Genomic DNA, 25,433 nt, shown 5'->3' with positions numbered 1-25,433 from the left:
AAACTAGGAACATAGAACTGCAAGTCTCTTAACTTCCTTGCGAGTACCCGAATTCTTTCGGAAATATTGAGAGCCCGCAATTTCAACATCGTAGCGTTGCAGGAGGTGTGCTGGGAAAGTTCGATGGTGCGATCGTTTCAAGGTGGGTATACCATCTACCAGAGATGCGGCAACACACACGAGCTGGGTACAGCTTTCACCGTGATGGGGGAGATGCAAAAACGGGTGATTGGCTGGTGGCCGATGAAAGTGTGTGCAGATGTGCAGAGAATGTGCAGATTGAGGATGCGAGGTCACTTCTTCAACATCAGCATTATCAACGTCCACAGCCCCCCTCTAGCTAGCACCGACGACGATAAAGAATTCTACTCGCAGCTAGAGCGTGAATACGATCGCTGCCCAAAACACGACATCAAAATCGTCATTGGGGATCTGAACGCTCAGGTCGGAGGAGTTCAGACCGGTAATTGGTAGGTTTAGCGCCCATCCGCGAATCAACGAAAACGGCCTAAGACTTATCGACTTCGCTGCCTTAAAAAAATGACCATATGTAGCACCTTCTTCCAGTACAGCCTCTAATACCGTTACATCTGGAGATTACCACAGCAAACAGAAACACAAATTGACCACGTTTTGATCGTTTTGATAATCGACGTCAGAACCTATCGCGGCGCCAACATCTATTCAGACCACTACCTGGCAATGGTCAAACTGCGTTTTAAACTGTCAGTCGTCAATAATATAAAACAATAGTGCTCGCCACGGTACCACCTACGACGACTACAGGAGCCGAACGTTGCTGCAACATACTCACAGCGTCTTGAAGCTGCGTTACCGGGGGTAGACGAACCGGATGCTGAACGAGAAGTATGCAACACGCGCAGCCATGCTGCAACGAGCGACTCGACAAAAACGTGGAACTATACAGACTGAAGTGAAGGCAGTTAACACATCTCTTTCGGGAAAAACCGCCGCCTGGAAAAGAGAGAGAGTGTGAAGATATGGAACTGCTTTATCGTTCTCGAGAATCACGGAAGTTCTTCAAGAAACTAAACGCATCGCACAAAGGCTCTGTGCCGCGGGCCGAAATGTGCAGCAACAAGAAAGGAGGCATCCTGACGAACGAACGTGAGGTGATTGAAAGGTGGAGATAGCACTACGATGAACACCTGAACAGCGTACAGACAGGAGACTAAGACGGCGTTGAGGAGGACTACACCGGTGCAGTGAACAATGACGATGTACCACCCCCGACGATAGGTGAAGTTAAGGAGGCCATGAATCAGCTAAAGAACCACAAAGCAGCTGGTAAGGATGGCCTCGCAGCGGAGCTCTTCAAAGGAGGCCCGGGAAAACCTGTAGAGTGTATGCACCGGTTGATAGTCAGTATCTGGGACACAGAACAGCTACCGGAGGAGTGGAAAGACTGGGTAATCGCTGGAAGTTAATGGAAGTCGTGCCTTCTATGGGTTTCACAAATCCTTGAGGTCCAATAAACTCCGACCCCGTACGAAGTGTACCATGTACAAATCCCTAATTTGACCAGTTGTTCTCTATGGGCACGAAGCATGGACGATGCTTGAAGAGGACTCACAAGCGTTTGGTGTTTTCGAACGCTGAGTGCTCAGAACAATATACGGTGGTGTACAGGAAAAAGAAGTATGGAGAAGGAGAATGAACCACACACTGGCTCTACGGCGAACCCAGCATCCAGAATGTTGCCAAGGCTGGACGATTACGATGGGCTGGGCATGTTGCAAGATTTCCGGACAGCAGCCCCGCAAAGATGGTGTTCGCGTCGAATCCGGTAGGAACAAGAAGGAGAGGAGCCCAGCGAGCGAGGTGGTTTGATCAAGTGGAGCAGAACTTGGCAAAAATCGGTACAGCCGATAGTTGGAGAAGTGCAGTCATGGATCGGGTTTATTGGCGAAAAGTTGTGAATATGATCTAATCTCTCAATGGGGTGTTGAATCATTGTAAATAAATGAACCTCCGAAAATAGTATTTTTAAAATTTTACTGTTTTTAAAAAATCGATAAACGTAAGAAAAAAACGTTTTAAACCACAATTTGTTTTTCAAACGGCCGCAATTCTGTCAAAAAAGATGTTTTTGATTTGTCCGAGGTTCATGCGATAGCGGCATCTTTACTGATTCAGAACCTGTTCGATTTTTTTGTTTCAGATAACCAGAAGGGCTGGAATCGTGTACGCCATGACACAAATTTTTTTGAACCCACTCACTTCATCAGCTTTTAACTATTCTAAATATAAATATTTTTTCTCCGTTCAATTTTTGTTTTATTGTTAAAAGAAAGATGAATAAATAATGAAATAATGGATGGTAAAAATATTCTTTGTTTTATTTTTACGGAGCTCGAAAAAACGTGTCCGAAATTAGTGTCTCTACACTAGCACATTGCGGACCGCTCACGAGATTTCTCGTGTTTCGCGTTCCATCTGTTACGGATGGATTACGAAATAACTCGTGTTTTCTACACTTGAGGGTTGAATTCTTGGTTTGCCAAGAATCTAACAAGGCCTACCGATGGCTCGCCTTCGTCTCATCCACATCGAAGGAAATGATCTCATTCATGGAATCCGAACAAATGAAGCGTTCAAGTTTGCTCCAAAACGTTCTGTCCTTAATGTGCTAGAATACCCCCTAAAAGCGTCACTAATTGCTCCGAAGGCAACACCAGAAGGACCATCTGCATCTGAAAAGTGGCGGGGGACGAAGACAACTCTAATTACATAAAACTGAAGGGCCAATGCCTACTGTACATCAACTTCTCAGGCTAAAGCGATTATCTGTGAGAAGAAGCTGATGTCATCTGGTAGATGAGGCCCCGAGTGATCTACTATGAGCAACACCATGCACTATGCTCAACGTTACCAAAAACATTTGTCTCATTCTATCACGAAAAAATGGGTCGTCTTGATAAACGATTTTTTTTAACGCGAAATCTGTACGTTCCTTAACCCTCCTGTACTCGCGTGCAAAATCATAACACCTATACTCGCGCACGGTGTCACTGACCGAAAATTGAACTTCTCTGTAATATTGCCATTGTGTATTTTTCAGACTGTATTGGCATTTATTTTAAGAAGAGGGTATGATTGAATGAAAAACTCCAAAAAATATGTTTTCTTCGTCTTTGTTATATTTTAACAGTCATCTAATTCAGTCTCCTCAAAATAGAGTAATCTTTGATACTCCAACATAAATAACGAAACTCGAATTTTTCACTGTTATTAATTAAAAGTAAGCTACTGAATATAATTCATGGAAGTATAGAGAGGTATAAAATAACATAAAAACGTATTAATCGATTGTGGTTTCATTGGAGTAAGAATCAGAACATAGCAGAACAACATGCTCGAAACAAACATATTGTTTACATTTCATTCAGTTGTTGCGTGTTTTTCGGGTTTTTTGTCGAAGAGAAGAATGTATAATACTAGATAATTACCAAATGATGAAGGTTCTGGAATATAAAGTTTGCATATTTCTAATATTCATTGTCTCTGTTTTCTTGGTAAACTGAGAATTAATGCCTTTTTTTAGATGGGGCATAAAATGGTGATATAAAAGGATCTAGGAACTTCCTTTTCGTTTTCTTGTTTTCTTGTCCATATTGTCCGTTATAAAAAAAATATCCCCGAAACTGTAACTGTTAAAAATTACTATAAGCTACCGATTAGTTTATAGTTCACTGTTAACAATTCTTCTTTCACAAGTGTGTATATGTATGACCATTATATTTAGCGAATAACTGTACGAAAGTCAAAAATTTATATTTTGCTATATCGACGAATAGTTAATATATGGATCCATCCAATCCAGTTACAAAAGGGACTGAAATCAAATAAGAATAGTCCGGTAATGATCTTATGCATTATATTAAATAAATATTCCACGCCACTAACATTAATTTATACATTTCATTTAACAATATTCTAGAATATGAAAAAAGGCACTTGTCCAAAAAAGTTACTTCTATACTCGCGTCGGTGTGTCAGACTGAAAATGTTAAAAAAGTGGCACACGTCCCCTTTGTACCAACACATGCGATACGCTAAACGATGACGAACGACGAATAACGAAGCTAGAGAAAATCGCAAAGTCGTAGTGTTGATATTTTCTGAGGAATGAACGAATTATTGATTTCTCGGTCTGACAAAACGATGCGCGAGTATAGGAGGGTTAAGGAAAGAAGAAAAGTGTAGCTTACTACAGTAAATTCTTCGAACAAAATAAGTTGTACCTCATGAGCAGGAATATTAGATAGAGCAGATGGTAGAGTTTGCGAGCGTAGTGTGCGTGATAGCATGCGCTATCATAGCTACTTTTCGAATTGTGACAAATCGTGGATATTTGTGAAATGAAGTAGGAAAAGATGAATAAAAGTGATATTTTTGGGTGTCATTTTCACTCTCTCACCTTCATAGTAACAAACCAATGTCCTGGAGAAAAGGTAATGAAGATGGTCGAGTTTCGAGCGACATAGTATGCGCTGCTACAACTATTTCGCAAATAGTGACGTCATTCGTTGTGTTTATCTTTGATTGCCCACCGCATCAATGTAAGAATGGTATTTTCAGGAAATAATTTATCAATTAAAAACGTACATTATTGTAGAGCTCCCGCTGAATATGAGGCCAATGTGATAGCGTGGAGTGAATATTCGTGAAATCACGTCGAAAAAGACAGATAGAAGTAATATTTCCATTTGCCATTTTCACTCCCCCACGATCATAGAAACAAACGAAGTTTCATGATTTTACCGTTATGAATCTTTCGAAGGCTCTCAGTGTCGGTGTCTATGTTGTGAGATAATAATTGCCAATTATTCAAAAATTTCGCCGAAAATGTTACTGCTTTCGAGAACTAAGTATACGACGTTCTCTGGACCATTTTACCACATGAATAATCGAAATAAGCCACGATATAGTTGTCATCTGTTAAAAACAACCAGTTGAATGATTTCATTAGAATTTTGGCTCAAATTATCATGTAACCGTGAGTACTTTCAACATTGTTTTGTTTCTTCCATATACATTTCATATTGAATGCAATTAATAACGACACGATATTTTGCTTGCCAATACAGATACCCTTCGCCTATTGCTCCACCTCTATATGTACCTCATTGGTAACAAACAAACTTTCGTTATTTCCGCGATGATATGATAATATTTTCAAGGCTCACAGTGCCGATTTATGTGATTTGAGAAAAATAGTTTACAATTAAGCAACATTTCAACAATGTTTCTATTCCCGAGGACTAAGAATACGACTGTTCTCTAAACTTTTTGCCTCAAATGATGGAATCACAATACAGACATCTATTAAAAAACAATCAGTTACTAGATTCCATGAGCAATTTGTGTCATAATATCATGAAACCGTGAGTTTTTTCAGCATTGTATTGGTTCTTCCACATACATTTCATATTGAATGCAAATAATGACGACACCATATTTTGTTTACCAATCCAAATATACTCCGCCTACTGCTTCACCTCATAAGTAACTCTGTGTTGTACCCATTACTGCAAAGTTACAGAACTTTTTTGTACCCCAATATAATCTTATTTTAAATAAAATAAAATAAATAGTATGAGAAATTCTCATATTTTACCTCTGAAAGGATCGGCGATTTCACTTGTATCTAGAAAGTATTCTTCTCTGTCGAAGAATAGTGCATACAGGATATCCTTGGCATTTTTAACATCCATGATCTGAAACGATTGTGGTCCTTCACTCATTTATATTACATGAAATCAGCCCAGTACAAACCTCCGCGAAGCGAGTACGAAATTTGTCCACCTGCTTGGATGTGTACGGTGGCCCTATCCAGACGTGCAGTTCATAGTTTGGCCAGAAGAGCCTCGTCAAACTATCATACGTTTGATACCAGCACTCGAGCGATTCCTTCACGTGATTGACGGCCTCGTCCAGGTAGACAGACCCAATGTCCCAAATGTCCAACTCGGACAGTCGCTCGGTGCACGTGTTGACGACGTGCGTAGCTGCAATGTGGTAGGTTTTAGGGCACTTTGAACAATAGGAAGCGGCGAACTTCTTACAAATGATGTCGAAAATGCTGCACATGCGATTTTGAGGGTAGTGACTCGGCAAGCGCCATATCTCATCCAGATGGGACTGACAAACATCGATGAAGTCGTCCAGCTGGCTGAGGTTCCCGTGGGCGTTATTCCTGAAAAGGCGGACTCCAGTACAATAAATCGGAAACGTAACTCAAAGAACTTACTTTAAACGGGAATCGAGTTTCTCCAGAATAGCCGCAAAAGACTTGGCCGCCTCTCTATCCGCCTTCGTCGGCAGGGTTTTTGTTTTCTGTGTCCAGAATGCAATCTCATCCTGGATTGACAGAATTCCAGATTCGGTCAAGCCTAGCGACAGACCGAGGTTCGAGTGTAGGTTCTGAAGAATTAGCTTGACTTCGACGGAATATTCGGATTGCTTGAGGATATATGGGGAAAATACGCGCTGCAGTGAGTTGTAGATTGATTTCGCCAATCCACCCTCGAGGGTGAGCATTCCAATTTTGGGCTGCTCGCTGTGTTTGTGGTGGTCTATGTTGGGGATTTTATAGAACAGCAGACAGTACTGTTCCTCAACGGGGACGGCATTCTGGAAGATTATTTCATCGTCACAGTACACAGCCGCCAGTACGGTAACGTCGTCGTTCTCCAGGAAATCTTTGATAATATCCGCATTTTCCACGGTGGTAGCATTGAAGAATTCAACTGAATTCGGATGAAAAAAGTTTGAAACACAATAGGATTGCAACCTAAACATAACCTCACCTGCAGTATCGTGGATAAATTTGTAGCGGTTTACCATATTTACTATGTTTTACGAATGATACTTTTAAAAAGTGGTCCTTTCACCATCGAATCTAGTTTTCATTTGAAAATTTTCATGTTGTACATGTTTGGTTGCCAGGGAAACGATCCCTTCGACAACGGAAGCAGCACGTGGTCGGTTGCTACTACCGGCGATTTTGTTTGCAAACAAACGCCATGCAACAAGCGTCAAAACAAACAAACAAATAAGACGGGAGTTTGCGCGTTTGAGAACAAAACACGTGTCGATGTTATGTATGTAATTTTTTTTATTAACAAACATGAATATCAAAACACTAATTGGTGAGTGAGCGATGGCGAGTAACTTCGGTTACTGTGCATGGGTGGCAAACAAAATAAATAACAGCGCTGTCAACAGGCATGAACCGTGTTTGATTGACGAGCCACCTGTTGAGAAAAGTGGGAAGGGTAAATTATTTTTGTTATTTCGATATTGCTGGTGGCAAACTTACTGTTGCTTATACATATGTTGTCCTTTACGGTGAACCCTGAGGAGCAGACGCACTCACCCATGAAGCATTCCATTGTCTGCTCGTGGGGTCCTTGATGGAACGCGTAGCAGTCTTTATCGTCATTGCAGCTTGCACCATGCACTGAAATGAAATAACATTCGAGATTAAGGCGATAACTCTCCAATATCAGGGAGATTAGGGAGTCGAAACTTACCGACTTTCCTCTTGCAAATCACGCGTATACTGTTCTGCGCCGCTATAGCATCGTGTGAATGGATCGGAAACGGAAAGTGCTGCTCGTTACATACACACTTGCCCGCGTTACAAACCGATCCAACACCGAGCTGTGCGATGCACTGATTCGTATCAATGCAAGCCTGCTCGTAATTGGAAATCGCCAAGCATGTTGTGTTCTCATCATTGGCTACGAAGCCTGTATCGCAGATACATTGACTCTCATAGCAAATGGAGTTGGCTGTTTGGTTAGAGCAGTCGGAGGGCTGAGTGCATGTGACATTGGTAGCGATCGCTAGAAGAGATAAGTTATCACAAAACGGATTATCCAATGGAAATGCATTCCCTCACCGATAATCGAATGGCACTTGTGTTCATATGACACAAAATGACGGGAACAGGTACAATTCAGCTCAACCGGGTCGCACACTGAAAAATGGTCCATTCTTAAGCATTGTTCATCAATCTCGCAAGGCTTCCCAAGTGGAACGAACTCTGTGTCAAAACAAAAAAAAACATTGCTAGACATAAGCTAACATGAAATCTCAAGCAACCAATCTGATACTCACTCTCGATACATTTTTTCCCTCCTCGGCTCGGCTGGTAGCCATCCATGCAAACACAGAGCTGTGTTTTTTCACTGCAGACGGAGTTTTCCGCGTGACATGGACACTGGCCACCGATCTGGTTGGCCGATTTGAAAACCTTTTTCGGAAAAAAGTGAAAAACCCATTAGAACCAGAACAGAAACCTTCTGGTTTCACGGGAAAACTTACCACTGGCTTACAACTGGTACAGTTACCACTAGACACTTCCACGCACTCGCAGGATCCATTGATGCACGTGGCATTGACCGCGCTGGTCCGGAACGTCTCACAATCATGATCGGTTTCACAAAACGCATCTATGATGTCTGCCGTTTTGGGGGAGAGAGAAGAACATCACGTGAAGGTCATCCGTGACGAAAAAAAAAGTATTGCTAACTTACCATCAGATCTCGCGATTTGAAGAAATGGCAGGCAGACCAGGAAGAATATACCAATTTTTAACATTTTGTTTACTAATTTGCTGATACGCGCTTGTTCTGGTATTAAAACTTCTACCACGTGATTGTCTCGGGCAGAGAGAACGCGGACAACGGGAGCTACGGTAAAGCTACCACCATAGCAATGGCTCTGAGGTTGAAGAGTGCAAACCTTCAGTTGGGAGAAGAATGCGATCGTAGTAAATAGAGCATTGTTTCCAAAAGGTCACACAACAGCTGGTGCGAGTGAAATAGATTATAAGTGAAACCACAGTATAGCGGATTGTACCACAGTTTATTGGATAGCCAGACTTTAAAAGAGAGTAAGAGCTAAAAATGATGGTTCATAACATAAAATAACGAATATGATTACGTTAAAGTGTAGACATTTATCGCATTATATTTATAACGGGTGGCAACTGAAATTTTTAAATTTCTTTCTCAAGCGGTAAAAAAAGACCAACATACGTGAAGTTAGTTTTTTTTTTTTTATTAAATCGTTTATTTTTACAGGCTCAGTTACATAAGTTTAAAGGAGCCAAACTCCTATTTGTATAGTTACAAGTATATATAAACATTTTTTATTAATTCTAATGTTAATGAAGTAGAGAACCGATTACTCGCGGCTTGCTCGAGTTTAGAAGGGTGACATTTTGTTTCAGGAAAAGGATGGGATATAAGGATATGTTGACAATGTTCACACTCACATTCGCACTCACATTCATCATACTCAATTCTTAAGCCTATCTTATATCTAACATGTATTTACATTTCACCTTATTCTATTGTTAGTAAGAAGGAATTTGATTTCTCGCGAAGGGAAAGGAAAAGGAGAATATAAGGATATAAGGACAATCACACACGAAGATTGATAGCTTTTAGGAAGACATATATTTGGGACATGTAATCAAGGTCTAAACCAGCTAACACATCTCTCACCGGCACATTGGGCTGCCTTCCTCTAGCCCGAAGAGAGTTTTCTAAATTCGATCTGGCAACAAGATACTCCTCGCACGACCAAACAACGTGTTCGATGTCGTGGTAACCTTGGCCACAAGCACAGATATTGCCATCGGCAAGATTAAAACGAAAGAGTAGCGCGTCTAACGAACAGTGATTGGACATGAGTCGAGAGAAGGTGCGAATAAAGTCCCGACTTAAGTCCAGACTTTTGAACCATGGTTTGAGGCTAACCTTAGGGATAATCGAGTGAAACCACCGGCCCAATTCATCTTCGTTCCATTTACGTTGCCAGTTAGCGATGGTATTTTTACGGACTAAAGAATAAAATTCATTGAAAGCGATTTGACGCTGATAAATATCGCCTTCAATTGCACCTACCTTTGCCAATGAGTCAGCCCTCTCGTTACCCGGAATTGAACAATGTGAAGGGACCCAGACAAAGGTAATGACATAACAGCGTCTGGATAAAGCACTCAAAATTTCTCGTATTCTCTCAAGGAAGTACGGCGAGTGCTTTTCCGGCCTCACTGAACGGATAGCTTCGACAGAGCTAAGACTATCCGTTACAATGTAATAGTGTTCAACAGGTCGTGAGGCGACGCTGTCCAGCGCCCAATGTATTGCTGCCAATTCAGCAATATACACAGAGCAAGGATTCTGAAGACTGTGGGAGGTGCTAAAAATTTCGTTGAACACTCCAAATCCTGTGGACTCATTCATAGAGGAACCATCAGTAAAGTACATATTATCACAATTGACACGCCCATACTTTGCATTGAAGATCGTAGGAATGATCCCCGATCGATGATAATCTGGAATTCCATGGATTTTCTCCTTCATGAACAGATCGAAATGTACAGAGGAATTGATGTAGTCAGGAAAACAAACACGGTTGGGAGTATACGAAGAAGGATCAACCTGCATGGAGATGAATTCATGATATGAGCTCATGAATCCTGAATGAAAATTTAGCTCGATAAGCTGCTCAAAATTTCCGATCACCAATGGGTTCATAACCTTACACCGGATGAGGAACCGAAGAGATAATAAATTGAAGCGATCTTTTAGTGGGAGTACGCCTGCCAAAACCTCGAGACTCATGGTATGCGTTGAGGGCATACATCCCAACGCAATACGGAGACAAAGATACTGAATTCGCTCGAGTTTAATTAAGTGTGTTTTGGCAGCTGATTGAAAACAGAAACTGCCATACTCCATCACTGAGAGAATAGTTGTTCGATACAACATTATAAGATCTTCGGGATGGGCTCCCCACCAGGTGCCGGTAATTGTACGGAGAAAGTTTATTCTTTGTTGGCATTTTTTACTCAGATACCTAATATGGGCCCCCCAAGTACATTTGGAGTCGAACCAGACCCCAAGATACTTGAATGACATAGCATGAGTGATCGGTTTACCCAAAAGTTGAAGCTTTGGTTTTGCAGGTCTATGCTTCCTAGAAAAAACCACCATCTCTGTTTTCTCCGTGGAGAATTCGATCCCTAGCCCAATGGCCCAGGTTGAAAAATTGTTCAAAGTATCTTGTAAGGGTCCTTGCAGGTCGGATTCGTTTGATCCTACGACAGACACCACTCCGTCATCTGCAAGTTGTCTTAGGCTGCAATTTTGTGTAGGACAATTGTCGATGTCGCTTACATAGAAGTTGTACAAAAGGGGGCTTAAACATGAGCCCTGGGGGAGGCCCATGTAGGAGACCCGATTTACTGTCGAATCCCCGTGAGAAAAATTCAACTGTTTCTCACAAAGCAAGTTATATAACATATTATTCAACAGAGGCGGCAGACCCCGAGAGTGTAATTTGTCTGACAAAACCTCTATTGAAACAGAATCAAAGGCCCCCTTTATGTCCAAGAATACTGAAGCCATTTGTTTTTTTTCGGCGTAAGCCATTTGAATTTCTGAAGAAAGCAACGCAAGACAATCATTCGTCCCCTTGCCCTTGCGGAACCCATATTGTGTATCTGAGAGTAAGCCATTCGTTTCAACCCAATGATCAAGGCGAAACAAGATCATTTTCTCCAACAATTTCCGTATACAAGACAGCATTGCTATTGGGCGGTACGAATTGAAGTCGGACGCGGGTTTTCCGGGTTTTTGAATAGCTATAATTCGCACTTGTCTCCAATCATCTGGAACAATATTATGCTCCAGAAACCGATTGAATAAATTCAACAAGCGATGTTTCGCCACATCAGGGAGGTTTTTTAACAAGTTGAACTTAATTCTATCCGTTCCTGGAGCAGAATTGTTACATGAAAGGAGAGCAAGAGAGAATTCTACCATCGAAAACTCAGAATCAAGATCGCACCTATCTTGTGGTATATCTCGAACAATTTTCTGCACAGGAGCGGAATCAGGACAAACCTTCCGTGCAAAATTCAAAATCCATCGATGTGAATATTCCTCGCTTTCATTGGATGAAGAGCGATTTCTCATGTTTCGAGCCACTTTCCATAATTTTTTCATTGACGTTTCTCGTGACAAACCTCCCACGAAATTTCGCCAATAAGCACGTTTTTTCCCTTTGATCAAGTTTTTGAATTGATTTTCAAGGTCCAAATACGTTTGAAAATTCTCAATGGTTCCACGTTTCCGAAAAGCTTTAAATGCGTTCGATTTATCCTGATAAAGCTTGGAACATTGGCTATCCCACCATGGATTGGGAGGCCTTTGACGAAAAGTGGAGCCTGGGATGGGTTTCGTTTGAGCGCGAACCGCGCTGTCATAGATCAAACGAGAAATGAAGTTATACTCCTCCAATGGAGGCAAACCATCTCTGGAATTGATGGCTAGAGCAATTGCGTCCGAATATTTTTTCCAGTCAATGTGTCTTGTGAGGTCATATGCCATGTTTATAGATTCAGAAGAATTCGAACCAATGGTGATGGAAATTTTGATTGGCAAGTGGTCACTGCCGTTGGGGTCCTGGATTACATTCCACTTGCAATCTAACGATAGTGAATTCGAGCAAAGCGAGAGGTCAAGAGCACTTGGGTTAGCAGGAGGTTTAGGTACACGTGTTGTTTCCCCAGTGTTCAAAACGGTCATATTGAAGCTGTTACAAAGGTCATAGATCAACGATGAACGATTGTCGTCGTACTGTTCCCCCCAGGCAGTTCCGTGAGAGTTGAAGTCTCCCAAGATCAATCGTGGCTCAGGAAGGAGTGAGCACATGTCAACAAGTTGATTGCGGCTAACCGCAGCTCTCGGAGGCCAATACAAGCTGACAATACAGAGGTCTTTGCCTCTGATGTTTGCATGACAAGCAACAGCTTCGATCCCTCCAATAGGTGGAAGGTCAATTCGAAAAAATGAGTGGCACTTATTGATACCCAATAGCACCCCTCCGTATCTGTCATCACGGTCCAAGCGTATGATATTAAAATTGTGGAAAGAGAGATCATCTCGCGAAGAAAGCCAAGTTTCGGACAGAGCAAAAACATCACAATTGAACTTATGAATTAAAAATTTGAATGTATCCAATTTAGGGATAAGACTACGACAATTCCACTGTAAAACAGTGATATCTCCGACCTCTCTATTTAAATTAGACATCAAGAGAGATAATCATTGCAAGGAGGGGCCATGTTTGCATCAATTGTTGCAAAATTGTCTTTAATACTGGAAGCATTGAGATGACAATGGTTCTGATGGAGTCGGAAACATTAAAACACTTGAAGATTTGGTCCAAAAGGTCAGACAACTTTATAAATCCCGATTGGGAAGTTGAACTGGACGGAAAAACAGGGACAGTTGGGGTTTTTGATGTCCCCTCGAGTGCTGGGCCATTCGAAGGTGAATTATTCCCACGGAAACCAGGAGGAACCTGATTTTGCTTGTCCGCTGCACTCGATTTTTTAGGCATGCTAACAGGGGGTATCACCGGAGGGGCTTGTCCTTGAACTTTGGGAGTGGTCACATTTTTGCGCCGGGGATTCCCTTGGAAAATGAACGGTGTGCCCCCGTTAGCTGTGTCCGCTTCTATTTCGTCAACGGGCAACGTGGCGAAGACATTTTGTGTGTTGATTGGTTGTTGTTGTTGGGCCAGTGGAGAAGCGCCCTTTAAAATATCCGCAAAAGTGCGTTTCGAGCGTTCCTTCAAAGAGCGCTTCTGTTTCTCCCAGCGACTCTTGTAAGTTTCACAAACTGAGAGCTCGTGTGGGGATCCCCCGCAATATGGACATTTATGCTCAGTCGCACTGCAGGATTTCCCCTCATGTTGCTCTCCGCAAGTGGCACAGCGCTCCTTGTTGGCACAATAATCTGAAGTGTGACCAACTGACTTGCATTTTTGGCAAGTCATGGGCTTTGGCACGAAGAGTCGCACAGGCAATCTCAATTTGCCCACCATGACGTAGTCAGGTAGAGCGGAACCAGCAAAAGTTACTCGAAACGAGTCTGACGGCGTGAATTTAGTTTTTCCCTCTTCTTGGGATACTTTTCCTAGTTGGCGGCTGTCCAAAATTTTAACACCCACCAACGGGAGTCTTTTAAATTTACCAACTCCTTCTTTTATCATTTCGCACGTCAGACCAGTTTCAGTTACCACCCCCGAGATTTCTACGTCATGGGAGGGCACGTAGACGCGATACTCTAGGGAGAATCTCTCGTCGATCACAATTGCATTCGCGTGTTTCCGATCACTCACGATAACACGCAGTTTGTTCGGTCTAACCTTAGAGATTTCGACCACGGAGGAATATAATCTTGCCAGATCTTTCGAAACCTGAATGACATTAATTGCCTTTCCTTTTGGTTTAGGCCGGAAAAAAACAACCCATGGACCAGCTCCAAGTGCATCGTCTGGATAGACCTTGACACGAGGAGAGGAAACAACTGAGGGGGAGGACGAGGTCGATTGTTGAACGGGAGCGGTATCAGTAGGACTGGGAGGCAAGTTCGGAAGTAGAGCGGAAGCGGGAGCGGGAGATTGAGGGGGCGAAGAGGAAAAGTTTGCCAATTTTCTTGAGGGGGGCTTGTTAAGGTAGATTACCTCTTTCTCTGAAGAGACATCTTCTGAGGGGGGAACGCGTTTAAGCGACTTCCCAGCCCCCGTTGTAGCTAGTGAGGAGGAAACAGTAGTTTCAATCTCCATGTCAACTTGACCTTCTGCCATTACGGCAGATATAAAATAATATAATTCTTATTTTTTTTGTATTTCTAAACCTAATATATATTATACCTAAATCGCACACCAATGCGAATGAAATGAAGCGGTGTCTCAATCGAACCGCGTGGCAATCGCTCGGCACAGATGCAACGGTATATCGCACCACAATACGATGATGGAATCGATGACGATGCTAAAGCACACACAGCGATGATACGGCACACGCACCGCGTCCGCCGTGGAGGACTTCTTCCTCACGCTGGTAGTGATTGCTGCTCTCCTCACTCGCGCAATAAAGAGAACCCCGTTAGGGCGAAATAACTTCACCAGCCACGAACTGATAACGGTATAATCTCCACTTTATAATAGACGCGAACAAATTTGCGACCGATGTCTTCGGACTGCGCGAGCTGAATGTGAAGTTAGTTAGATTTATTGAAATTAAAGATACATTGTTCATTGTTGAAACAAAAAGTGAACATTTGAAAGTCCGTATTCGGCTGTTCTTCGAAGCACCCGTTTGATGTCGGAACAGGATAGTTGTACAGTTGTACGTTGTACGTTCTACAATAAAAATAAATTATGCCCGCTGCGGTCTTCAGCCGGTTCTGCATCTATTTCTTTCATTTCTATAATGGGGTGTAAGTTCAATGTTTCAAAAGCGAGAGCGTTATGTAGGAGGAACAAGATCTTGAGCGTTGATACCACTTTGTCGGCTGAATAAAGTAGTTTAATAATTACTTCATGCAAACTGCGGGTATTTTTATAATGACTTGCATTCGTGTAGACCGGAGTGAGTTCCCTAATAAGGACTACTAAAGAGGATACCGTGGTGTTATTGTGAGCGATGATCCAAGCTGCGAGAATGTACTGAAGAGTACCTGATTTTTAAATTTCTATAATGTTCGTTCTCGCCGGGAATAACTTCCTATTCCTACGTTAACAATGCGGTAGTGTCTTGCACATCACCCTCATGGTTTTATTTCCTCTTTTCTGTGTGCACTTCGGTCATCAGCCGGCCTCGCTTCTTTTCTAATTGAATCAGGCTCAATTACTCTTCTATATACGCTTCTTCTGTAAGGTGCTACGGTCTTCAACCGGACCCGCATAATAACCCCTCTCGAGTATCCCGCGTAAAGCCAATACAATCTATTGAAACAATTCTATCACTCACTGATTATTTTCGCTTGAGGAAGTTCAAGATTTTCTTACACCGTTCGAATAGTAGCTCCCGGATGCGGTTGGTAATCATGTGAGTTTTCCTTCCATGTCCTCGACCTCGCCCCGCAATCTTCCTTTTCGATCTACCGTGCAGTAAAGTCGCTGTTCCCGTGTTCCTTCGTTATTTTCCATTTTCCTTTGATGGTAGCAATAACCCTTGGAATCCAAGCCTTGAGACCTCGGACGACCGTCGGCCACTTCCGCGGATAGTTGTCCTTTCTCCTCTCGGCCTTCAGATCCTTTCCACGATCCACCGGGATACTCTCATGGCGATTTAAATGTCATTTTGTCACATTTGCGTGTGGGACAAATCACGAATACGCTACCACTTCGTCATGGTGCTACTGTCAAACTAAGGAAATCGGCTTCTGTTACTCGTTCAACGCATTCAACGAAGATAAGAACAAGGATCGGAATCATTACGCAAACCTTTAGAGCAACAATTGTGGTTTGAAGGTGCACATCAAACGCCAATTCCGAAAAAGAGGTGGTTTCAACTCAAGGTCAAATAAAGTTCAAAGTGTAATTGTCCCATCTAACAACACAGCATCGAATTTGAACAAAGCAATGAATCGTTTAAGAATGGAATTCAGTGACGAATCTGAAGAAGATTCTGCAGGTGATCATATGTGTATGAATGTGGCGTCTATTAATAGAATCAGTGCACCTTGTCTAGTAGATGTAACAATAGAGGGTAAATCAGTTGAAATGGAAATTGATTGTGGATCTGCTGTCTCTGTAATGGAAGTAGAAACATTTATAGAACTATTCAATGTGCCTTGTCGCAAGAGTAACAGGAAATTGGTCGTTGTGGATGGAGGAAATCTGAATGTCTTTGGTGAGGCTGAAGTAACTGTAGTTGTTGGAAACCTAGAAAAAAAGATTTATTGATAGTTATAGCCAACAGATCTAATAGATCTAACAGCAATCGACATCGATTTACTACATTATTAGGAAGAGAATGGTTGGATGTATTCTTTCCTGAGTGGAGAAGTACCTTTCACAAACTAACCATTGTTCAAAATGTCTCTTCTAGAGACCACAATTCTTGTTTAGGCAATATTAAGAAGACATTTGCTAACGTTTTTAAGAAAGATTTTTCCTCGAGATGCCAATGCTAACTTCTGACTACCTAGCTCGTTCGCCATGGACAAAAACAGGTGGTAGTCACTTGGTGCAAGGTCCAGACTATACGGCAGATGCAAAAGAACCTCCCATCCGAGCTTCTGGCGCGTCACCAAAGAAGTGTGTGGCCTGGCGTTGTCCTGATGGAAGACAATGCGGCCTCTGTTTATCAAAGATGGCCTCTTCTTCATGAGTGCTACCTTCAAGCGGTCCAGTTGTTGGCAGTACAGGTCCGAATTGAGCGTTTGGCCATAGGGAAGCAGCTCATAATAGATTTTTCCTTGACGATCCCACCAAACACACAGCAGAACCTTCCTGGCCGTTAATGAGGGCTTGGCCACCGTCTGAGCCGCTTCAGCGGGCTTCGACCACGACCGTTTGCCACTTTTCATCGCCAGTCACCATCCGCTTCAGAAACGGGTCGATTTTGTTGCGATTCAGCAGCGATTCACATGCGTCGATACGGTCAAAGATGTTTTTTTGCGTCAACGTGTGTGGCACCCATACATCGAGCTTCTTTGTGAATCCAAGCTTCTTCAAAAGGTTAATAAAGGTTTGATGACTTATCCCCAGCTCTTGGCCGATGCTACGGCTGCTACTATGCCGGTCTTTCTCGGCTAATTCAGCGATTTTGTCGCAATTTTCGACGACAGGCCTTCCGGAGCGTGGCGCATCTTCGACGACCTCTACACCAGAACGAAAATGTTGAAACCATCGTTGTGCGGTGGAAATAGAAACTGTATCGGGTCCATAAACTGCACAAATTTTATTGGCAGCTTAAGATGCATTTTTCTCTTTGTCATAGTAGTACTGTAAAATATGTCGGATTTTCTCTTTATTTTGCTCCATATTTGCGACACTATAACTCACGAACGACTTAACCAAACAAAACACTGTCAAGGACTATATTATAGCGCGCAAAAATACCTTTTCAACAAGCTATAGTATGACTCGATACAATGAATACAACTAGAACTACGCGCTTACAACGACACCTTGCAGAAATACCGCAGGACTTTTTACAACGAAAACAAAAATACAACGAAAGGACTATATACATATAATCGTCTGCCTCAAGGAGCATCTTCTAAAGCAGCGATTTTCCAACAAATTATGGAGCAAATTTTAACAGGAATCGAAAACGTATCGGTTTATTTAGATGATATATTGATTGCAGGGAAAGATTTAGAGGACTGTAGACGGAAGTTGTACATCAGCAAATGTTAAAGTAAATTGGGAAAAATGCAATTTTTTTGTATCCAATCTACCGTACTTAGGGCGTATCATTACAGATAGGGGGTTATTACCGAGTCCAGATAAACTAGCAACAATTAAAGATGCTAAAGTCCCTGCCAATGCGTCTGAATTGAAAGTATATTTGGGACTAGTCAACTATTATGGGGAATTCATTCCACATTTATCAGCGAAACTTAGTGCGTTATACAACCTTCTGAGGAAAAATATGAGATTTTTATGGACAAATGATTGTCAAGAAGCTTTTGAGGTTAGCAAAAATCAGTTGCTAAACGCTAACCTTTTAGAATATTTTGACCCTAAAAACCGTTAATCGTAGTTTCTGATGTATGTAATTACGTATTACGAGGGGTTCTTGCTCATGTGATCGAGGGAGTAGAAAAACCGATCTGTTTTACGTCCTTTTCATTGAATGAATCCCAAAAAAAAACAATATTGCGTTTGGAGGCATTAGCACTTGTATGTACAGGGTTTTCCATTTCGGGCTTCCGAAAGTATACAGCCCTGCGCTGACAACCGTTTGACATAGCTGTCAACCAAAGCGTTATATCGTTAGTTGAATGTCTGCCATTTTACAATATGGATCGTTTTAGCATCGCACAACGTGTTAATTTTGTTAATTTATACTATAAAAATGATGAAAAACCGGCAAATGTTTTTCAAGCATTACGGACGGATTTTGATCGTCATGGACGGCCTACAGAGCACACAATCGCTAATGTAGTGCGTAAATTCGAACAAACTGGATCCGTAGCGGATATTGTGAAACCTGTGCATCATCGTAATGTGCGTTCGGCCGAAAATATTGCTGCTGTTGCTGCCAGTGTGGAGGATGACCCGAATGTTTCGATTCCACGGCGTGCTCAGCAATTGGGCTTGTCAAACACATCATTGTGGCGAATTTTGCATTTGGACTTGTACCTACATCCATATAAAGTCCAACTGGTACAAACATTAGAGCGTGGTGACCATGGAATGCGTCGGGCATACGTCGATTGGGTGAACGAACAACAGCAGCAAAATGCTGAATTTTCGCATCAAATTTTCTTCAGAGATGAGGCACATTTCGAGCTCGGTGGCTATGTGAACAACCAAAATTTCCGTATATGGGGCTCAGAAAATCCACACGTGATTGTTGAGAGGCCATTGCATCCGCCAAAATTCACTGTTTGGTGCGCATTATGGTCTGGTGGAGTTATCGGGCCGTATTTCTTTGAAAATGAGGACGGCGAGACGGTAACTGTGAATGGTGAGCGCTATGGCCGCATGTTAACCGATTTTTTTTTGCCACAAATTGAAGATATGGATACGGATGACATGTGGTTTCAGCAGGACGGCGCCACGTGCCACACAACACGACCGAACATGGTCATATTGCGAACGAAATTTGAGGGATGCATAATTTCGCGTTTTGGTGATGCCAATTGACCGTCCAGATCATGCGATTTGAACCCGCTAGACTTTTTTTTGTGGGGTTATGCGAAAGACCGTGTCTATGCCAACTCTCCGCAAACTCTTGAACATATGAAAGACAACATTCGTAAAGTTATGACCGAGATTCCGCCCCATATGTGCCGAAAAGTCATCGAAAATTACCTGTTCCGGATCAAGGTGTGCGAGGATGCCCTAGGTGGACATTTGAATGATGTTGTATTTCACACATAATGGCATAAACCAAACTTTAATTTGAAATAAAAGTTTCATCGAAATTCGAATTCTAAGTGTGTTTTATTTCAATTTACTTTCGGAATTTAAAGTTGGAAAACCCTGTACAATTAAACAATTCCATAAGTTTATTTACGGCCAAAAATTCACAGTATATACTGATCACAAGCCGTTAGTGGGAATTTTTGGTAAGACAGGGGGAATCTCCATTTATGTTACTCGACTGCAGCGATACATTTTAGATACATTCGATTTACAACTATGATATTGTTTATCGTCCTTCAGCACAGATGAGAAACGCTGACTTTTGCTCGCTTTTCCCTTTGAAGCAAGAAGTTCCTAAGGAGTGCGATGTTGTTTTTTTTTATCCCTTTTGTTTATTTTAGGCTCATTAGCATTTTAGCTGTAACAGAGTCGAATTTTAATCGTGTACATGTCACATATTTATCATATCTATAATTAGCACATTACACAGTTGCCATTTTTCGGCGTTAGAGTATTCCCTGCTATACCATTGCAAATGGTACATATTTACACAGTAGCCATTTAGGCGTAAGAGATTTCCTTCTGATCTTCCCATTATCCAGTAAGACGGGACAGCGAAGACAGTTGATTGATCATTGTTGAGTTATTTATAGAACAGCAGCCCGATGTGTCATGCAGAGCAGAGCAGTTGTATGGATGAATCGATCTTATTTCGACCGTGGATCGATCTCCATCGCTGATGATTGTTGCGTGGACGTAGCTATTCTGTAACAACACAAAGATGGTCAATGGGGGCCCTGAGTTTTGAACTCACGATCGATCGCTTACTAAGCGAACGCGCAACCAATGTGGCTACGGAGACCCCCCTGAGTGCGATGTTAAATACATCTATAGTCTCAACCTCATGGATTTTTCTAAAATTGCTAGTGAAACATTAAATGATCCACTGCTGGTAAAGTTGCTGTCGTTTGTTCGGAATGGTTGGCCACCTAAATTTGATAAAACATTTTTCACAAAACAAACATTCATGCGAATCAGCATGATCTTGAAATAGCAGAAGATTGTTTGATGTTTCAGGATCGTGTTGTTATTCCATCAAACCTCAGAAACAAATTACTTCGAATGCTGCACGTCAACCATTCTGGGATTGTAAAAATGAAGCAGCTGGCAAGACGAACTATCTACTGGCCTGATTTGAATAAGGACATTGAAGATTTTGCAAAACCTGTACAAAAATGTCTCTTGTACCAAAACCAAACATAACCACAAAGTGGATTCCAACAACGCGACCATTTAGTAGATTACACGCAGATTTCTTTTATTTTGAACAAAAAGTTTTCCTACTCATCGTAGATAGCTTTTCTAAATTGTTGGAAATTAAATGGATGAGGAATGGCACTAATGCTTCAAAAGTTATTCGAAGGTTCACCAAATTGTTTGCTAATTTTGGTTTATCTGACGTGGTAGTTACTGATGGAGGGCCCCCATTAAATTCCACAACATTCTTAACCTTTCTTGAGCGACAAGGGATAAAAGTTTTGAAAAGTCCGCCTTACAATCCATCCAGCAATGGTCAGGCTGAGAGAATGGTTAGGCTGGTGAAAGATGTTTTAAAAAAATATCTACTAGAGCCAGAAATTCGAAAGTGGGATATGGAAGACCAGATTATTTACTTTTTGATAATCTACCGAAATACTTGTGTGACGAAAGATGATATTCGTCCATCTGAGAAAATTTATAAATTTGAACCAAAGATGTTAATAGATCTTATAAACCCTAAAAAGCATTATTCAAGACAACTGGTTAGAAGCCCTGCTAGTTGTGAAAACCAAACTGATATAGTGACAGTATCAAACGAAACACTAGTCAAATAAGATCCATTTGATAGTTTAAAGCCAGGAGACAAGGTGTGGTTGAAAAATAATCACATGAACATCGTGGAAAGATGGATCGAAGCAAAATTCGTGAGACGACTTTCCATCAATGTTTTCCAGGTGTCAGTTGGAAACGTGACTACAAATGCACATCGGAACCAACTGAAGATCCCGAAGATTAGAAGTCCTACCTTGAACGTAATTGTTCCAGTTACCTCAACTAAGAGGAAAAGCGTGGTGACGGTAGATGATGACTACGCAAGATCTGTACAAAATCAAACGTCATCGACAGCGAATAACAACGAAAACCTAAACACGGAACAATTGATAGAACCAGCGACTACTCTCCCAACGCTACGAAGATTTTCTCGAATAAAAAAGCTGAAATAAACCATGATTTTGTATACGCATGAATTGTACACTGTCATATCAGATAAACCTTTGTTTAAAGTGACCAGATGGTCAAAGGTCTAACGCGGGACGCAAAAAAAAAACAAATCGTTATGTATATACGTTATGTTAACATAAATCATAGTTTAGCGAGTCTCATTTATTCGTGAAACTCTTAACATGTGTCCTTGCAATTAAACCTGATCTGTGTTATTTCTTTCTAAGTATCGGAACTCAGTTGTGATTTTTCGGTGGTTTAGATTTTGCTCATGCCTGAAAATCACTCGCTCAGTCAGACTATTTAAGCCTGGCAAGCATGATTCAAATTCTATAATTTTCTTCAAATTACCGAATGGGAAGCTCGAAAATTCCAATCCATTTTTCATCGATTTTAGTGCTAACGTATGCATTAAAAAATGAACTAATTTCGGATGGCTATTAAAAAAACTACAAAATATAATTTAATGGAACAAATTTTGCTTAAATCTTACGTTTATTAAGCCTATAATAAAATGGATTCAAGGCTGTTGATTCGCAGCCTTACACTGTCGAGCAACTTGATGATTTTTTCATACCGCCAGCTCCACTCTACAGCGAAGGAGTTGAACATCCTGAGGCACTTTGTGTCCGCCAGATATAGCCGATCTGGTATTTACAACATCCTCTCCCTGCCACTTCTTAAGCCGGGAGATCGAAGAAACTGACCAAACGGTGAAGGAGAATCTGGCCAAAATAGACATTTTTATGTGGAAAGGTCAGACCTTTCCGGCGAAAGAATTGAAAAACTTCTCTTCGTGCTCATAATGAAAGACGAGACGTACTTGATTCTAGAATTCAACGAATGGCAGGGGACCGGGTACTTTACGTTCCCCAGGTAAGCGATGACGTTGAATATATCATTCACATCAAGTTCTCGAAGAAGGTCCTTCTCTGACAGATGTCAAAGTCGGTCTTCTTTCGAGTCACATGGTGAACGGGGAGATATACAGTACGAAGTGCTTGCCGGAAGTTGCGAAGGTGATGTGGTCTTTATGCCGAACCTGGGATCAGCCCATCATGCCAAAAGATCACTGGAGGATGGATCGGCTGGAGATAAATATCGTCGCCCGATAGAAAACTTTTGGGCGAAGGCCAAAATGGAGAGACAGCTGACCACCCACGAAAAGGTAAAAGAACACGCCGACATTCATTTTTTCATCGGCCATGGTTGAGGTTCCGGCCAACTTCCGTAAGGCCGCCCAGTGCTTCATTTACGATACTTCATCAAACAATTCTACGATACTTCATCAAACAATTGTGCTAGAGGACCAAAAATGAACTTTTCGTCTGACTCAAATTGGTCCCTGCGGATCAATAGGAGACTTTTATAAAACCATTTTCCCATTTTGTTGCTGTCGTTTCCAGTTGACACTCTCTAAACAAAATGTCCACTGTTGGTGCGATGAAACCAGCTCAACGTTGAACGCCCAACGCGACGTTTTTGAGTTTCTTGCAGAGCTCAACTTGCGATTAAATTATTAAACGAAGATGAAACTTAGTTTATATATAACTTTTACATGATCTAGCAATGTTTGTTTTCAATTGAAGACGAATTGATGACAATAACACATGCCATAGTCATAGTATAGGGGTTTTGCAAAAAACTGCAGTACAAACCATCCGTACTATAAATTAATAAAAAGTATAGTATAAACAGTATAATATTATGGTTATGATTTAATTATTTTTCTTCATATCCTATAGTTACATTTAGGTGCCTATTCTATCAAATTCCTTCTAAAAATCCTACTCAATTTGAGCGAGGAAAGTGTCACCCATATCTGGGTGACGGGGCGTCGAAAGTGTTAATCTTTGAATGCATTGGAAGCGATCTTGAACGGTCTGCCAAATAAAAGTTTTTTTTTGAGGTTCGTGAATTTAAGACAATCAACGTGATCAAATCGTAATATTGAAATACAGGAAAACCTGTTTTTGTGCGGTTGCTTTTTATGCGATTTTTCATTTGTGTGACTGTTTAGGTGCGATTAGTTTGTGTGATTCAAGACCCGATGTCATACTGAAATCGCACAAACGAGAAATCACCCAAAAAGGGACCGCACAAAAACAGGTTTGCCTGTATATTGATATCGCGGGACATTTTCGCTTCTTTTGCCAAATGCGGGACATTTTGCGGGACGCAAACTTACGCGGGACATTTTGTTGAAATGCGGGACTGTCCCGCGTAACGCGGGACGTCTGGTCAGTTTACCTTTGTTCATTCGAATATTGAATTGAATATTATATTGTATATGCTTGATTTTAGAAACATTGTTTGTATTAGAAAATTTAGTTCACTCGTGAATTGTGTAGCTATTATCTTTAGGGGAAAGAACTATAGTGTCAGTGATATCGACTTACGAGCCGATACCGATTTTATACACATTTTGCATGAACACATCAATTAGATGAGATCATTGATCATCTAACTGATATCACGTGTATTTATTCACTTATCAAGTAAACCGAAACATTATAGAAATCAGCTCGTTTGTTTTGTTTTGCTAATTTCAATGCTGAGATAAAAAAAAAATCTTTTGGATAACTTGTTTTGCTCAAACCTCTGTAGGGGAAGAAGGCAGGACTATCATCATCTCTATTATAAATACTAGAGCACAAACTCGAACAATCAGAAAACGTTATGAAACAATAAAATGTGATTTATAGACGTTGAACTCATATTTCAGTGAGATATTTCATGATGACCATCACTGTTTATTCGATTTATCATTGTGTATTTTTTATTCGAGGCTATCGTGAGCCGGATAAATATTCCCTTGGATTTCTACCAAACTCATAAATCATCAAACAAAGAACTGATGGAAACACATATCCGATACAAAAAATCTTCAAACAAAAATTAGTGAACAATGCGAAGTCTGCAAAACGGGAAGCTTCTTCATCGATAATTGTTAATCACCGCAAAGCGCTTGCGCATCATACAAGCCGCAAAGTGTTTGTTGACTCGATAGATCCGCGCCCATTGAAGATGGTCGCATTGGGGTGGCTTTACCAAAGCGTAACGATACATCTGCATTGATATGCTCCCTCGTCCCAACCGGACCAACCCTAGGGGGTATCATCGTGTTCAAGTTGTCATACACTTTCGGCACTGTTTGTCGAAGGTTCGAGCTGGATGTTGTTCTAGGTTCGACGGAACACGTTTTGGTCAGTTGGTAATCAGCT

The 25,433-nt window shown here is 41.4% G+C and overlaps 2 protein-coding genes across 2 annotated transcripts in view; both read right to left on the bottom strand.

Annotated features, from left to right (window-relative positions):
* LOC129768586 (cytoplasmic dynein 2 heavy chain 1) overlaps positions 1 to 6,929 on the bottom strand; it is a 35,392-nt gene extending 28,463 nt beyond the window's left edge. Inside the window, exons 1-5 of the mRNA XM_055770332.1 lie at positions 6,834 to 6,929; positions 6,275 to 6,773; positions 6,090 to 6,220; positions 5,800 to 6,032; positions 5,642 to 5,741 (exon numbers count right to left, since the gene is read on the bottom strand). Coding sequence (XP_055626307.1) covers positions 5,642 to 5,741; positions 5,800 to 6,032; positions 6,090 to 6,220; positions 6,275 to 6,773; positions 6,834 to 6,870 — 1,000 coding nt within the window. The 5' untranslated portion in view covers positions 6,871 to 6,929. The remainder of the gene's footprint in view (positions 1 to 5,641; positions 5,742 to 5,799; positions 6,033 to 6,089; positions 6,221 to 6,274; positions 6,774 to 6,833) is intronic.
* Positions 6,930 to 7,123: 194 nt separating this feature from the next.
* On the bottom strand, positions 7,124 to 8,793 carry LOC129770964 (tenascin). Its single transcript, XM_055774174.1, has 7 exons — positions 8,568 to 8,793; positions 8,356 to 8,492; positions 8,149 to 8,284; positions 7,931 to 8,074; positions 7,560 to 7,874; positions 7,346 to 7,486; positions 7,124 to 7,280 (listed from the first exon to the last, which is right to left on the bottom strand). Exons 1-7 carry the CDS (start codon positions 8,629 to 8,631, stop codon positions 7,204 to 7,206), a joined length of 1,014 nt encoding a protein of 337 aa, XP_055630149.1. The 5' UTR covers positions 8,632 to 8,793; the 3' UTR covers positions 7,124 to 7,203.
* Between the last annotated feature and the right edge of the window lie 16,640 nt (positions 8,794 to 25,433).

The sequence above is a fragment of the Toxorhynchites rutilus genome, chromosome 2 (genome assembly GCF_029784135.1).
Source record: "Toxorhynchites rutilus septentrionalis strain SRP chromosome 2, ASM2978413v1, whole genome shotgun sequence".
In the NCBI taxonomy this organism is placed as follows: Eukaryota; Metazoa; Arthropoda; class Insecta; order Diptera; family Culicidae; genus Toxorhynchites; species Toxorhynchites rutilus.
The sequence above is the reverse complement of the archived record's forward strand: the minus strand, read 5'-3'. Positions and strand labels throughout refer to the sequence as shown.

Coding starts and splice junctions, on each gene's coding strand:
- LOC129770964 (XM_055774174.1), bottom strand. CDS start 8,631: ATGTTAAAAATTGGTATATTCTTCCTGGTCTGCCTGCCATTTCTTCAA. Junction 8,075..8,148: donor AGGGAAAAAATGTATCGAGA/GTGAGTATCAGA, acceptor GTTTTGACACAG/AGTTCGTTCCACTTGGGAAG. Junction 7,487..7,559: donor GATTTGCAAGAGGAAAGTCG/GTAAGTTTCGAC, acceptor ATTTCATTTCAG/TGCATGGTGCAAGCTGCAAT.